This window comes from Fistularia commersonii, chromosome 18 (assembly GCF_037954325.1).
Source record: "Fistularia commersonii isolate RoL2024-O1a breed Wild chromosome 18, RoL_Fcom_v1.0, whole genome shotgun sequence".
NCBI lineage: Eukaryota > Metazoa > Chordata > Actinopteri > Syngnathiformes > Fistulariidae > Fistularia > Fistularia commersonii.
The window spans coordinates 6,636,425-6,651,545 of NC_141301.1; the positions used below are offsets into that span (position 1 = coordinate 6,636,425).

At 44.8% G+C, this 15,121-nt stretch overlaps 1 protein-coding gene across 1 annotated transcript in view; it reads left to right on the top strand.

Annotated features, from left to right (window-relative positions):
- The first annotated feature begins 12,001 nt into the window (after nucleotides 1-12,001).
- Nucleotides 12,002-15,121, top strand: part of LOC147224268 (transmembrane protein 255B) — a 36,227-nt gene continuing 33,107 nt past the window's right edge. The window contains exon 1 of the mRNA XM_086164653.1: nucleotides 12,002-12,135. Coding sequence (XP_086020779.1) covers nucleotides 12,078-12,135 — 58 coding nt within the window. The 5' untranslated portion in view covers nucleotides 12,002-12,077. The remainder of the gene's footprint in view (nucleotides 12,136-15,121) is intronic.

Consider the following 15,121-nt stretch of genomic DNA (forward strand, 5'->3'; position numbering starts at 1 on the left):
ATATATATTAGTTAGTTAGTCCTCTTGCACAAGATGCGTAGAGCCAACCGTGGCTACCAGGTTTCTCCATCGGGGTCTGTCGTTGGCAAGTTGCCGTGCCCTGCCAGGCTCCCACCGCAGGCCCTGAGGTCCTGGGCCACAACATCAAGCCAGCGGGTGCGGGGGGCACCTCTGGGTCTTCTCCATCCGGCTAGCTGGGGACTAAAGGCCAAGATGGAGCTTGTGGGATGTTCGGCAGGCAAACAGATGATGTGGCCATACCATCGAACTCGCCGCATTGCTGCGAGGCGAGATGCTGGGGGCTGTTGAGTTCGATCTCTTAGGGTCTTGTTCATGACATGCTGGGTCCAGCTGATGCCTTCTAATGTCCTCAGGGCCCTGGAGTCAAATCCATCAAGCCTGGCTGCCAGCGTGTTGTTCAGTGGCCAGGTTTCGGAGCCATAGAGTAGGACAGAGATGACTGAGGTATTGTAGACCCGGAGCTTGGGAACCCAGGATATGTGCCGGGGACGCCACAATGGTCTCCACAGGGACTGCATGACTGACGCCGCAAGGGCACGGCGCCGGTCTATCTCAACTTTGAGGTCTCCGGTGTTTGACAGGATCGAGCCAAGGTACTTGAAGGTAGAGACAAAGTGGACAGGGGTGCCGTCGAAAAGGAGTGGTGGCGGATCAGGTCCCTCTACTATGTGCATAAGCTCGGTTTTTGGCCAGTTTATCTTCAGGCCGAGTTTCCTGGACTCCTCATCAAAAACATGGAGGGCTTCACGAAGCTGGTCAGCGGTCTCACTGAACAGCGTGGTGTCATCCGCGTACTCGAGATCCCTGAGGGTGTAGCTGCCTATGGGGACCCCAGGGATCTACTCAGAGACTTTTGTCATCACATGGTCAATGACACAATTAAAAAGTTCTGGCACAGCGACACAGCCCTGCCGCACCCTGCTGTTGATGGGGAACCACTCATAGTCCCGGCCATTCACACGCACACAGCTTTTGGCCCCTTGGTAGAGCTGCCTAAAGAGTCTGGTTATTTTGGCCGGGACTCCAAGGGATGTCAGGATATTCCAGAGAGAGCCGTGGTCCACCGTGTCGAAGGCCGCTTTTAGGTCGATGAAGGTGATGTAGAGGTGCCAGTCCTTCCTGAACTCCCGGGCCTTTTCAGTTATGAGCCGGAGGGCAGAGATGTGATCTGTTGTGCACCAATTGGTCATGAAGCCGGCTTGCTGTTGGCGGCATCTGCTTCGGGTTGCAGGTAGAGCATGGGTTAGTAGGATGCGGGTGAATAGTTTTCCGGGGATGGAGAGGAGGGTGATTCCTCTGTGGTTGCTGCAGGTCAGCTGATCGCCCTTATGCTTCCAGAAGGGAAGTATAATGCCCCGCCTCTAGTCATCAGGCAGCGACTCAGTGACCCACAAATGGTTGATAATTTGTGTGAGCCAAAGAATGATGTTGTAACCTCCGGCCTTCAGCATCTCAGCTGTGATGGAACATAGGCCAGGGGCTTTGCCGTTTTTGAGCTTTGACAAGGCTGCCTTCACTTTGGCTGGGTGACCAGGGAGATGAGACAGTCCGGGTTATTGTTGGGGTGGGTGGTGGAGGTGGGGGCTTCTGGTAGGGGAGGATGGTTTAGGAGCTCACTGAAGTGCTCCTTCCAGCGACTGAGGCAGTCAGCTTCGGTGGATAGGACGTTTCCGGCCGCATCCTTAACCAGGAAGCAGCGCTTGCGGGGGCCTGCTTTCCCTTGGCGGAGCAGATTGAAAAGCTGCCGCAGGTTGTTGTTTTTGGAGGCTGACTCCATGGCCGTCGCCTGCTTTCTCCAGTAGGTTTCCCTGTCTTGACGGATGGAAACGTTCCGTTGGCTGTTGAGGCGCCGGTACAGGACCATGTCCCCACGCAGTCGCGCAGCTCGTCGGCTGTTGACGATGTCCAACGTAGCTTGGGAAATCCAGGGCTTCTTGGGGGCTGGTCTTGTTCGCCTGGTGGCTCCCTTCGAAGCCATGGTCACCTCACTTTTAAAGTGAGGCCAGTCCTGGAACATCCCGCTGGTGAGGGCACTAAATCGGTTAGCGATGGAGCAGCTGTAGCGCTCCATGATGGCAGGGTCTAAGAGACGGGAGGAGTCCAGCTTGGGGGAGGCAAACCCTCCACCACGGTAAGGTGGCAGCTCACGGAGGATATATACAGTATATATATATGTGTGTGTGTGTGTGTGTGTGTGTGTGTGTGTGTGTGTGTGTGCGTGTGTGTGTGTGTGTGTGTGTGTATGTGCATATGTATGTATATATATATATATATACATATGTATATAAAGAGAATAATATATATACATAAATCTCTTTTTTTATTTCTTTTTAACTTTTTTCAAATTTTATTCTGGATGTTCACAACTTTGATGCTGCTGCCCCATGTGCCCCCCAATTGCCCCTTGTTCTTTTTTCGTGATTCTGATATTGCGTTTGGATTCACTTTTGCTAGGGAACCACCCAAACCGACACTGAAAAAAACACAGACTACTTTGTTCATCTGCATAAATTCACTAAGAAACAGGCAGCATGGTGAAGAACCACCAAGATGAGTGAGAAAGCTCTGAAATCTAGCTACAATGTTACTGAACCTGAGATCCTTGAACCTGACAGACCCGTAAGTGAGTAAGAAATAAATTCTTTCCTGTCCTGCCGTAACGGTGTCCTTTTCACTAGAAGATTCTTTAGTTCTTTATTTTGTAATCCAAAACACTCATGATCATGGCACGCTACCCCTTAAAAAGTCAGGGTTACAACTGGTAGCAGCTGTGTTTTTCTTCTTCTGTGAATTAGCCGTAGCAGTCACCTGGCTAAGGCCCCGCAAGTTTTGTTACATCTTCCGTGACAAGACGGTTTTGTGGTCGGCGCTGGATTTTTTTTCTCACCCCGTCGTTGTAAGGAGGACAGTGTGGGGGACATGTCATTGCAGTCAGTTGCGTATGACACGAGAGTGAGCAACTCTGGCTCGGACGATGACAATGCAAGCAGCAGGAATCACAGAGACATGACAAAGATGATTCTGCACTACAGGGTCGAGTTGCCGCCATACTTTCATGGCGACGGTTAGGACAAAGGAAGTTTTTCTCTTTGGAAAGCGAGACTGGACCTGATAGTCAAGGGGTGTGCAGACGGACAGCAGCTAGATGTTGCTACAATACTTCCCTCTTGTCTAAGCGGGATGCATTGGAATATTGGCAGTCCCTATGTCCTCTATTGTAAGTCGCTTCAGATAAAAGCGTCTGCCAAATGTAATGTAATGTAATGTCTCTACCACCAGACGTGCAGCAGGACTATGAGACATGTGCAGCTAAGCTGAATGATGTTTTTGGAAGAAAACTATTTTTGCTGCACTTCCAGACATTTGTAAATGCCAGAGAACGCCTGCCCAAAGAGCCCCTGGAAGTTTAAGCTGCAAAGGTCACTAGACTGGTATTGGAGGCTTTCCCAGAATATCGCAGTCCAGCTATTGCCATGGAACGCTTCAGAAGATTTGTTGCTGGTCTGGACCCCATTCTTCAGTCCAAATGTCATGAGCATGGGGCAGCTACTCTCGAGGATGCTCTGGCTGTAAGCATGTAAATGGGAACATGCTCAGGAGGCATTGAGACTTCTTCCTCCACCTGTCGCTGTATTTGCACATGCGCCTTCTACTAATCCTGCTCCACAAGAGGAACTAATCACAGCTGTGGTGTGATTAACCCAGGGATTAACCCAGGGAAAAAGAAATCTTTGTCAGACTCATCTGCTGGACTTTTTGAGGAAGTGAGACAGCTCTTGAATGATCTGCTTGCTCTCCGGCTGGAAGTTTCTCAGCTGGGACGTACTCCTGTTCCCGTGGCAAAACAACAAGATGAACAGAGACATCTGCGTGGCAGAGAGAGATACCGTCGTTCCCTATCTGCATCACCTGACCGTGGTGGATGCTCTCTTGCACAACACCACAGATCCAGCTGGTCCAGCCGTGATCATCGCTCCAGATACCCCGCTACTCACCGTGACAGATGAGACTCATCTCCTCCATCTTCACCACCCCATCAATATGATCATCATTCTGCTTAACAGCAGGATCGCTTCAGGCGGGCCAGCCCAGACATGCACTACTCCCTTCGTCGGGCAGGGCCACGAGACCCACGTTGTGTGACTCTGACAGGTCCAGGTATAATTCACACTCATCTCTCTCTGCCAGGCAGAGACACCCACCACTAGGAGAAAGAGACTATCATGTCAGCTTCACAGAAGAAGAGCATCAGGGAAAAGAGCAGTAGCAGATGCTGAGGGCCAAGTGTCTGCTGCTGCCAGACGTGAGGCCCACGTCATAAGTCGCCTCTTCCTTGTAGAGCCCCCACACGCTATGGAATGTCTATTGTAGAGAACATTGCTGCTAAAGTCTTTTTGGACTCAGGGTCAGACATCTCACTGATTAGTGAGGCCTTTAGGATGTCAGTACCCTAACTGGGAGCAAAACCCATGCAACGCATCTTACCTAGGGCAGTGACAGGTGACTATTTAGATAACCTAGGCACACTTTCTATCACTATCAGGCTAGTTAATGAGATGTTCAACCACATAGTTCAAGTGGTCAGGAACATTGCACAGCCTGCAATCCTAGGCTGGGACTTCCTGCTTCCACACCAGGCCATACTGGACGTAGGGGAGAGAAATTTTCTTCCCCTGTTGTCCTCGTTAGAAAGAAGGATGGTACTTATAGGTTCTGTGCTGACTATAGAAAGATAAATGCAGTCACCATTAAAGACTCGTATCCCCTATCACGACCAGAGGATGGTCTCGACAGCCTGTCTGGTGCTTGCTGGTTCAGTACCATAGACTTGTGTTGTGGATATTGACAAGTCGAGCTTGAAGCACAAGACAAGGAGAAAACAGCTTTTGCCACTGGCAGTGGACTGTACCAGTTCAAGGTTATGCCTATGGGCTTAACCAGAGCTCCACCAACATTTCAAAGACTAACGGAGCTGGTGCTTCACGGCCTGTAATGTAAAGACTGTTTGATTTATCTGGATGATGTCCTTGTTTTCAGTCACTCTTTTACGGATCACCTCGAGAGTCTTACAGAGGTTTTCAAACGTTTCCGCTCAGCCGGTCTCAAGTTGAAAGCCAAGAAGTGCCAGTTTGCACAACCACAAGTCCCCTTTCTCAGACATGTTGTTTCCAATCGGGGGCTGCAACCAGATGCAAGAAACCTCGAAAAGGTTCGGAGATGGCCTACACCTTGGACAGCCACGGAGGTGAGAGCCTTTATTGGACTGTGCTCTTACTACCGCAGGTTCATCAAGAACTTTTCTGTCATTGCAGCTCCTTTGCACATACTCACACACAAGGGGGCAATCTTCAAATGGACTGTTGACTGTGAGGATGCTTTTCAATCCCTGAAACATGCTCTCACTCATCCACCAATTGTGGCACATCCGATTTTCACACAACCTTTTCTCTTGTACACTGATGCTTCACAAAACAGCATTGGCTCTGTGTTGTCCCGACGACAAGATGATAAGGAACTTGTTATTGCCTATGCAAGCCACACCCTCAGTCCATCTGAAAGAAAATGGTCTACATTTGACCGTGAGTCCTGGGCAGTTGTTTGATCTGTGAGACATTTTAAACACTTTCTCTCTGGCAGCCCATTCACTTTGATTACAGAGCATAAGCCCCTACTGAGTCTGAGGAAGACCCCTGTAGACAGTGACCCTAGCAGTCGATGGATTTTCAAGCTGGATGTGTACAACCATGACTTCTTACTCCGTGAAGGCAGACAGCATGCTAATGCAGATGCCATGTCTAGGCGTCCGACCACTGAGGCTCACAACAAGACTGTCCAGTGCATTGCCTCTTCAATCACCACCACAGACTCCACAGCATTGCCTAACAGGGACACAACTGATAAAACTGTTACAGGTTTGCCTGAACTGAGTCACACACTTTCTGTTGACCTGGGCGAACAACAACAACAGCAACATGATGATGTCTGTCTCAGGGAGGTCATAGCATGGCAATGTGATGACAGGCGGCGGCCACCCATTGGTCATTTGAAACGCTCCTCCCCCACACTGAGAAAACTGTGGCATGACTTCCTAAAGTTGTTGTAGAAAACTCAAGGCCAGCCTTGAGTTTTCTACAAAACTCAAAACCTGCTAACTTCCAGGTTGTTTTGCCCACAGCATTGACGGGGTTGCATGGTAATCAGTTCAGTGGTCACCTGAGTGCGGAGCGCACACTTCAGAAAGTTAGGCGTATCTATTATTGGCCAAATATGACATGTGATGTTCATAGGTTTTGTACTGAGTGTTTGCCATGTCAGTCACGGAACTGTCCCACACCTCATGAAAGAGCTCCCCTGCAGTCGATCTATGCTGAGAGGCCCTTTCAGAAGGTTGCTGCTGACATCACGGAACTTCCTGTTACGTCATCTGGCAACAGGTATGTACTTGTAATATGTTAACCTCCTCCTATAAAGGGACTTTTCTAGATTCCTCTCTGGTCAGACAGGCACCTGCTGTACCTGCTGAGGTGGGCACTGCACCAGCCCCACGCCTCACGGCCTTGTCAGGGGCCTTGCCTTTTCATCCTCCACCCCTCCACATGTGCCTGTTGATGCTGGGAGATAGCCCACACCGACTTCCATCACGAGTGCTTGGCACAGTATTCCACCTGTTCCTCCTCACTTCCCCCCCCCCCCCCCCCCCTCATCCCCCTTCCCACCTGTGGGCCCCACTGCAGCTGGGTCACTCTCTCAGGGACCTGTGGGCTTCATGTCCCGCAGTGGCCGCCAAGTGAGGCATCCCCTTAAGTACAGATACTTTGTCACTTGTTGGACTGTGATTACACTTAGTCACCCCCTAATGGGTTTTTCTGTTATAAGGGGTGCGGTGATATGTCATGACGTTCACAGGTATCTGTTCACGCTGTCTTGCAAATGTCAAGGAGTGTACATGTTCTATGGGATATTTTCCAACAAGTTGCTGGCTGGCTGAATTTATGGATATATTCTACCTTTACACATATTGGGTTATTTTCTCATATGCTATGTGTTTGTGACAGGCAGGTTGTGAAATGGGAATATTTCTACTGGTAGCAAGGGAAGACTGTAACCATATAAATTATGTGTTTTTTTTGATTGTGGGTTGTATGTTGGTGCTCTTGGAAATTGGTTTGTCGTTGTCAGCAGTTCCCTAAAGAGGTGCATTGGGGAGAAACTATGGGGTGTGATTGGTTCTGCCTGCCCTTGTTTACAATAGAACTTACAATAGATTCCTGTCTGCCTTAATACTACTGAGGTTGTAATAAAAGGATATAATGAGTATTTTTACCCAGTGCAACATGTCATTTGTAGTCATTATATCATGAATATCCTCTCATTTGTCGATGTCATTGGATTAAAATATTATGTTTGTCAAAGTATCTTGATACCTATATATCATAGCGCTTCATTCAGGGACAGACCCGGGTTACGGTAAAGCGTCTGTTTAATGGCTGTTGTTGGCCACAGCCACGCTACACGAGCCTGCAACAGAACTAACTGTTCCCGCTCAATTCCAGGTAAAAAAAGAACAACCCAGAATTCATTGCACCCCAAACCATACCCACATTATTTCCAGCACCCCAAAATCATGCAGAAAACGAGCATCAACATAAATCCCGACATTTATGACTCACTACACTTTGTATCTATCTATCTATCTATCTATCTATCTATCTATCTATCTATCTATCTATCTATCTATCTATCTATCTATCTATCTATCTATCTATCTATCTATCTATCTATCTATCTATCTATCTATCTATCCATAGTTGTCAATGCTACTGTATATATATGCTCTGTGTATGCATATATACACACACATAAATATGTATGTATGTATGTATGTACACACAGTTAAAGTCAGAACATAATTACATGCACAATTCTTCTTCTCCTTTCGGCTTTTCCCTTCAGGGGTTGCCACAGCGAATCAGCTTTCTCCATCTAACCCTAGTCTCTGTATCCTCATCTCTCACACCAACTACCTTCATATCCTCTCTCACTACGTCCATAAATCTTCTCTTTGGTCTTCCTCGAGACCTCTTGCCTGGCAGCTCCAATTCCAGCATCCGTCTACCAATACATTCTCTATTCCTCCCTTGTACATGACCGAACCCTCTCAGTCTATCCCTGACACTTTTCTCCAACCATCCATCCCCTGCTTGGACCTGTCTCTTCACCTCTTTTCCACACTCTCCTTTAGTCTGGATTGTTGACCCCAAGTACCTGAAATCCTCCAGCTTCTTGATCTCCTCTCCCTGTAGCCTCACCGTTCCCCTCAGGTTCCTCTCATACACACACATATAGTCTGTCTTGCTGCAACTAATGTTCATTCCTCTCCTTTCCAGAGCATACCTCCACCTCTCTAGATTTTCCTCTACCTGTTGTCTGCTCTCACTACATATCACAATGTCATCTGCAAACATCATGGTCCATGGAGATTCCTGTCTAACTTCATCTGTCAGCCTGTCCATCACCACTGTGAACAAGAGGGGGCTAAGAGCTGATCCCTGATTGAGTCCCACCTCCTTTCTTGGCACCCTATCATATGCTTTTTCTAGGTCTACAAAAACACAATGCAGCTCCTTCTGGCCTTCTCTGTACTTCTCTAATTGGATTCTCAACGCAAATACTGCATCTGTAGTACTCTTTCTAGGCATGAAGCCATACTGCTGTTCATAAACGCTTACTTCTGCTCTCAGTGTAGTTACCACTAGTCTTTCCCATAACTTCATTGTATGGCTCATCAACATTATCCCTCTCTAGTTGCGGCAATTATACACATCCCCTCTATTCTTAAAAATAGGCCCCATCACACTTCGTCTCCATTCTTCAGGCATTGTCTCACTCTCTAAGATCCTGTTGAATAATCGAGTCAGAAAATCTACTGCTGCTTCTCCAAGACACTTCCACACCTCCATGGGTCATCAGGACAAACTGCTTTTCCACTCTTCATCCTCTTTCATGCCTTCCTCACTTCACTAATTTGTGCTACTTTGTGGTCAACAATAGTCACCTCTTCTACCCTTGCCTCCCTTTCATTTTCCCCATTCATCAGCTCTTCAAAGTACTCTGTCCATCTTCCCATCACTCTTCTAGCATCTGTCAATACATTTCCCTCTGTCCTTAATCACCTGGACCTGTTGTACATCCTTTCCATCTTTATCTCTGTTTCGCCAACCTTTATAGATCATTCTCACCCTCCTTAGTATCCAACCGAGCATACAAATCATCATACGCCCTTTGTTTTGCCTTTGATACATCTATCTTAACCTAACGTTGTATCTCCCTGTACTCCTGTCTGTTCTCTTCAGTCCTCTCAGTATCCCACTTCTTCTTTGCTAACCGATTTCTCTGTATATACTCCTGCACTTCCTCATTCCACCACCGAGTCTCCTTATCTACTTTCCTCCACACACCAAGTACTCTTCTACCTGTCTTCCTGATATCATTAGCTGTTGTCCAATCTTCTGGAAGCTCACCCTGACCACCCAGAGCCTTTCTCAAGCTCTCCCTGAAAACCATACAACACTCCTCCCTTTTCAGCTTCCACCACTTTGTCCGCTGCTTTGTCTTTGTCCTCTTGATCTTCCTTGTCACCAGTCATCCTACAAACCACCATCCCATGCTGTCTGGCTACACTCTCACCTACAACTACTTTGCAGTCAGTGATCTCTTTCAGGTTACCTTGTCTATACAAGATGTAGTCTACCTGCGTGCTCCTACCTCTGCGCTTATAAGATACCCTATGTTCCTGTTTTTTCTGGAAAAGGGTGTTCACTACAGCCATTTCCATCCTTTTTGCAAAATCAACCACCATCTGTCCCTCTGCATTCCTATCCTGTATACCAAATCTGCCCATCACTTCTTCATCCCCTCTATTGCCTTCACTAACATGTCCATTGAAGTCTGCTCCAAATGCTGCTTTCTCATCTCTGGGGATATTCTCCATCACTTCATCTAACTCATTCCAGAACTCCTCCTTCTCCTCAAACTCACATCCCAAGTGCGGGGCATATCCACTAACAACATAGAACATCACATCTTCAATTTCCAGTTTCAGACTCATAAGTCTACCTGACATTCTTTTCACCTCCAGAACATTCCTCACAAACTCCTCCTTCAAGATAACTTCTTATCCATTTCTCTTCTTGTCAGTACCATAAGGGTACAACTTAAAGCCTGCTCCTAAGCTTCTAGCCTTACTACATTCCCACCTGGTCTCCTGGACACACAGTATATCCACCTTCCTTCTCTGCATCATGTAAACCAACTCTCTACCTTTTCCTGTCATAGTCCTGATATTCAAAGTCCCTACTCTTGGTCCCAGGCTCTTTCCTTTGCTCCTCTCTCTCTGCTTCCAAACATGCACTCCTCCTCCTCTTCTTGCAGAATAATACAGCAAAATTGTTTTTACAACCATTACATTAAAATTTACTAAATATCTTTTGATATAATAGAAGTTCTGTTCATTATATAGTATTCGGTTACTAATGCTATTCATGCTCATGGCTCTGCAACTCCATGTGGTTGTTTGATAGTGGTATGCTTTTTAGTCTCAAAAATCCAAAGTACAATAAATTCACAAGTGGGACAGCAAATATTTGTTGTCAAATTCATGTTGAATGTTTTTCAAATGACTCAGTGACTGGGCTTAGCAGAGGGGACTATTGTTTCCTTTTAGTGGTTGAATATGCAGAGCCTGCAGAGGTACAGCTGTTGCACACAGCATTTGATCTTTTCTCAAACGGGTGGAACTCATGGATTTTGGCCTGTTGCCTTGCAGTATTGAATTGGCTGTCAACATAATAATGTCTTTATTACAGACAGCAGTACACACTGACTGCTAAATAAAGTATTGCCGTGGTATGCTCAGAAAATTTCAAAAAGGTTAGTTTCCCAAAATATGATGTGGTATCCAAACTTAGACTTTAAACAGTTACCGTCAAGCTGACTTCCCAATATGTTCATCTGTTCCTTTAATGTAACTCAATTTACGGTATTTCTGATATCTGTCTTGTAGAATTTGGTGTGAAAATACTTCTACTTAAGTACCATTCTTTATTTGACCATGAATCTACCTCTTCCAGTGCTTTGGTGATTACAAATTGAGGCAGTTGAATGCTTTACACTGTGATATCAGATCTGGCATCAGGTAGTTAAAAAGTCCCAAACTTCAAATTAGGCCCCATCAAGTAGGATGGGGAATTCTTTCCTGACTCTAAGATGATATCTCCTAACTATGTCAGTGCTGATGGATTCCATGAAGAAAGTAAAAGCAGCTTTGTCTCTTTTTCTAGCTCACCAGTCAAATAAGAAAGGTTACTAGAGAGGATTGGTAGATGCCTGACAGTGCCCTTTAAAGGCATCAGACTATGCCAGTGTGAGATACCTCTTCATGCCAAATTGCACAAGTCAGAAGGTAATATTGTCCTTTTTCAAAGTGAGAACCTGAGCTTTGTTTTTTTTTAAGTTTTGCAGCTCAATTAGAGATATAAAGGACATATATGATGGCCCATGCCAAACTATCCAGATGTTTATATTGATTTATGGTTGAGTGATGCAAATATGCAGGTAAGTCCTTGCCGACCTTTTTTTTTACATTATTATGAAAGTTTATCAATGATTTGTTGATCTTAAGAGAGTTTACAATCTTCCAGGAGAAATTTATTTAAGGATTTCCAATTAATGTATGCAGTTATTAGCTTTGAGCTCAAGCATAATCAAATCTATCTATCTATCTATCTATCTATCTATCTATCTATCTATCTATCTATCTATCTATCTATCTATCTATCTATCTACACACATTTATGTGTCAACTTCACTTTTCATCACAACAAAAATGTATTTTCTTCCTTTCAACGAATTACACGAACTGTCCCAATTCATTTACGCATTCCTGTCTGCAGAGGGCGGTGTGACAGTCGGTTTAACAGTACGACGAAACAGTGAAATGAGAGAAATAAAAAGCCTTAATACTACTGAGGTTGTTGCGGTGTGACGGAGAATCGAGCATGACTGCCAGGATGCAGGTGGGGGCGAGCAAACCGGAGCCGAGGATCCGCGACACAGGTAGGCAAAAGATGAAACGGCACATGAATGTCAGGCTACTGATTTAAACAGAATTGACATTCCAAAAAAGTTGGAAATTCGCACCTGATTTTCCTTAATAGCCAGATTTTCTTTATTTCACCAGCAATACATTCATGAAGAGGGTCAAGCCGTATCCCTAAAACAGACTGAACTGAAGTTCTTTATTGGAGGATACGTATTGTATTATGTGTAACCGCAGTGAGACATTTGGTACAGATCTGAATTTTTAATTATTATAAAATTAAAACTTTGCTAAGATTTTTTCTTTTCACTCTGACGTAGAATTTAATAGCAAACACTGTGTCTTTGTTTTGATGTCTGGTCCGTAAGACGCAGTCATAATTTAGGTTTGGCTTAAAGAAGTAGTGACCGATGGTTGCTCGTTTATTACCAATAATTCAATTCGGTTGCACACAGAGGACTGTTAGAGGGAGAAGATTTAGAGTGAATTTTTATTTATTGTGCTGAGTCTGCAGTTGTTCATTAATAATTACATTGTAAACGATATATATGTATCATATATGTCAGTATGATATTTTAATTATAATATATATAGAATGTATATATATTAATATATTCTGTATTTAGTAATATATCATAGCGTGTGGTGTTGCATAACACACAAAATGAATTTCAAACTACCTGGCCACATAAATTCAACTTTGAGGTTTTTCGCAGGGTGACAGCATAAAAACATAAAATTTCATATATGTAATTTGACATATTTTACTTATATAAATAAAGTCATGCGATGGTGGGGATTTAGATTTTGTGTGGATTATTTTGCTTTGTTCTACCGAGGCATGAAGCAAATTGATGGAATTTATGGGAATGGTTGGTTGGCCCATGGCCCAGTGTCTGACTAGACTGCTCCTCCTATACAGAATTCATTGTATAGAAAATAACTCATGTTGTGGGTGGATAAGCAATAATGACCTACCCCATTATCACTTTCAGTTATTTTCTTGAACATTTTTCTTTCATTAACCTGATCTGTATCAAGAGCATACTTGATCATATGTTTATCTTTAATACAATATACAGTACAAATGAAAAAATGAAAAAATGGCTGTGATGGAAAGTCCACAGAAACATGGATTTAGCATCACTGCTTTGAAAATGGGATTAGGTGAATTAAATCAAATGATAATAAATCAAGTTTGTTTAGTTGACCTTGAAATTAAGATAATACAGGAAGACTGCTGTCAAAACATCAATGATGGAGAGTGCATGTGGTCAAAACATCGTTTAATCAAAAGTTGAAGCTACATTAATTAGAATAAATTAAACATTTGCATTTTATACTTTATAACTTCTCCATTACTAATTTTACAACACACTTACTTTAGAAGAGGAGGAGAGTGTGTTCAGAAGCAGAGAGAGAGGAGGAAAGGAAAGAGCCTGGGACTTAGAGTAGGGACTTTGAATATCGGGACAAGGTGGAGGTTGGACTTCATCAGGGATCAGCTCTGAGCCCCTTATTGTTCGCAATGGTGATGGACAGGCTGAAAGATGAGGTTAGACAGGAATCCTCATGGACCATCATGTTTGCAGATGACATTGTGATCTGTAGTGAGAGCAGAAAACAGGTAGAGGAAAATCTAGAGAGGTGGAGGTATGCTCTGGAAAGGAGAGGAATGAAAGTTAGTCGCAGCAAGACAGAATATGTGTGTGTGAATGAGAAGAACTCGGGTGGAATGGTGAGGCTACAGGGAGTGGAGATCAAGAAGTTGGAGGATTTCAGGTACTTGGGGTCAACAGTCCAGAGCAACGGATAGTGTGGAAAAGAGGTGAAGAGACAGGTCCAAGCAGGTTGGAATGGCTGGAGAAAAGTGTTAGGGGTACTATGTGATAGAAGACTATCGGCCAGAATAAAAGTAAAGGTGTACAAGACAGTGGTGAGACCAGTGACGCTGTATGGCCTAGAAACTGTTACAGTGACGAAAAGACAGGAGGCAGAACTAGAGGTTGCAGAGATGAAGATGTTGAGGTTCTCTCTTCTCTGGGGTGACCAGGATGGATAGGATCAGGAATGAGTCTATCAGAGGAACAGCACATGTTAGATGTTTTGGAGAGAAGGTCAGACAAGCCAAACTGAGATGGTTTGGTCATGTACAGAGGAGGGATAAAGAATATATTGGTAGACGGATGCTGGAATTAGAGCTGCCAGGCAAGAGGTCTCGAGGAAGACCAAAGAGACGATTTTGGACGTAGAGAGAGAGGATATGAAGGTAGTTGGTGTGAGAGAGGAGGGTATGGAGAATAGGGTTAGATGGAGAAAGTTGATTTGCTGTGGCGACCCCTGAAGGGAAAAGCCAAAAGAAGAAGACTTACTTTTCAGATACAGATTTATATGAAATTAATAATTTCATTTTTACAGTGTTTACATTGATCCTCTCCTTTTGGCTCTTCCCTTCAGGGGTCGCGACAGCAAATCAGCCATCTCCATCTAACCCTATTGTCTTTATCCTATATCTCACACCAACTACCTTCATATCCACTCTCATTACATCCATAAATCTTCTCTTGAGACCTGCTGCCTGGCAGCTCCAATTCCAACATCCATCTACCAAAATATTCACTATTCTTCCTCTATACATGAACAAACCATCTCAGTCTGGCTTTTCTGACCTTCTCTCCAAAACATCTAACATGTGCTGTTCCTCTGAAAAGCCAGTTCCTCTGAGAGACTCATTCATGATCCTATCCATACTGGTCAATCCCAAAGGGAACCTTAGCATCTTCATCTTTACAACCTCTGGCTCAGCCTCCTGTCTTTTGGTCATTGTAAGTGTTTCTAGACCATACAGCATCACTGGTCTCACCACTGCATTCTGGCTGATAGTGTTCTATCACATAGTACCCCTGACACTTTTCTCCCCCCAGTCCAACCTGCTTGGACCCATCTCTTCACCTCTTTTCCATACTCTCTGCTGCTGCTCTGGACTGTTGACCCTAAGTACCT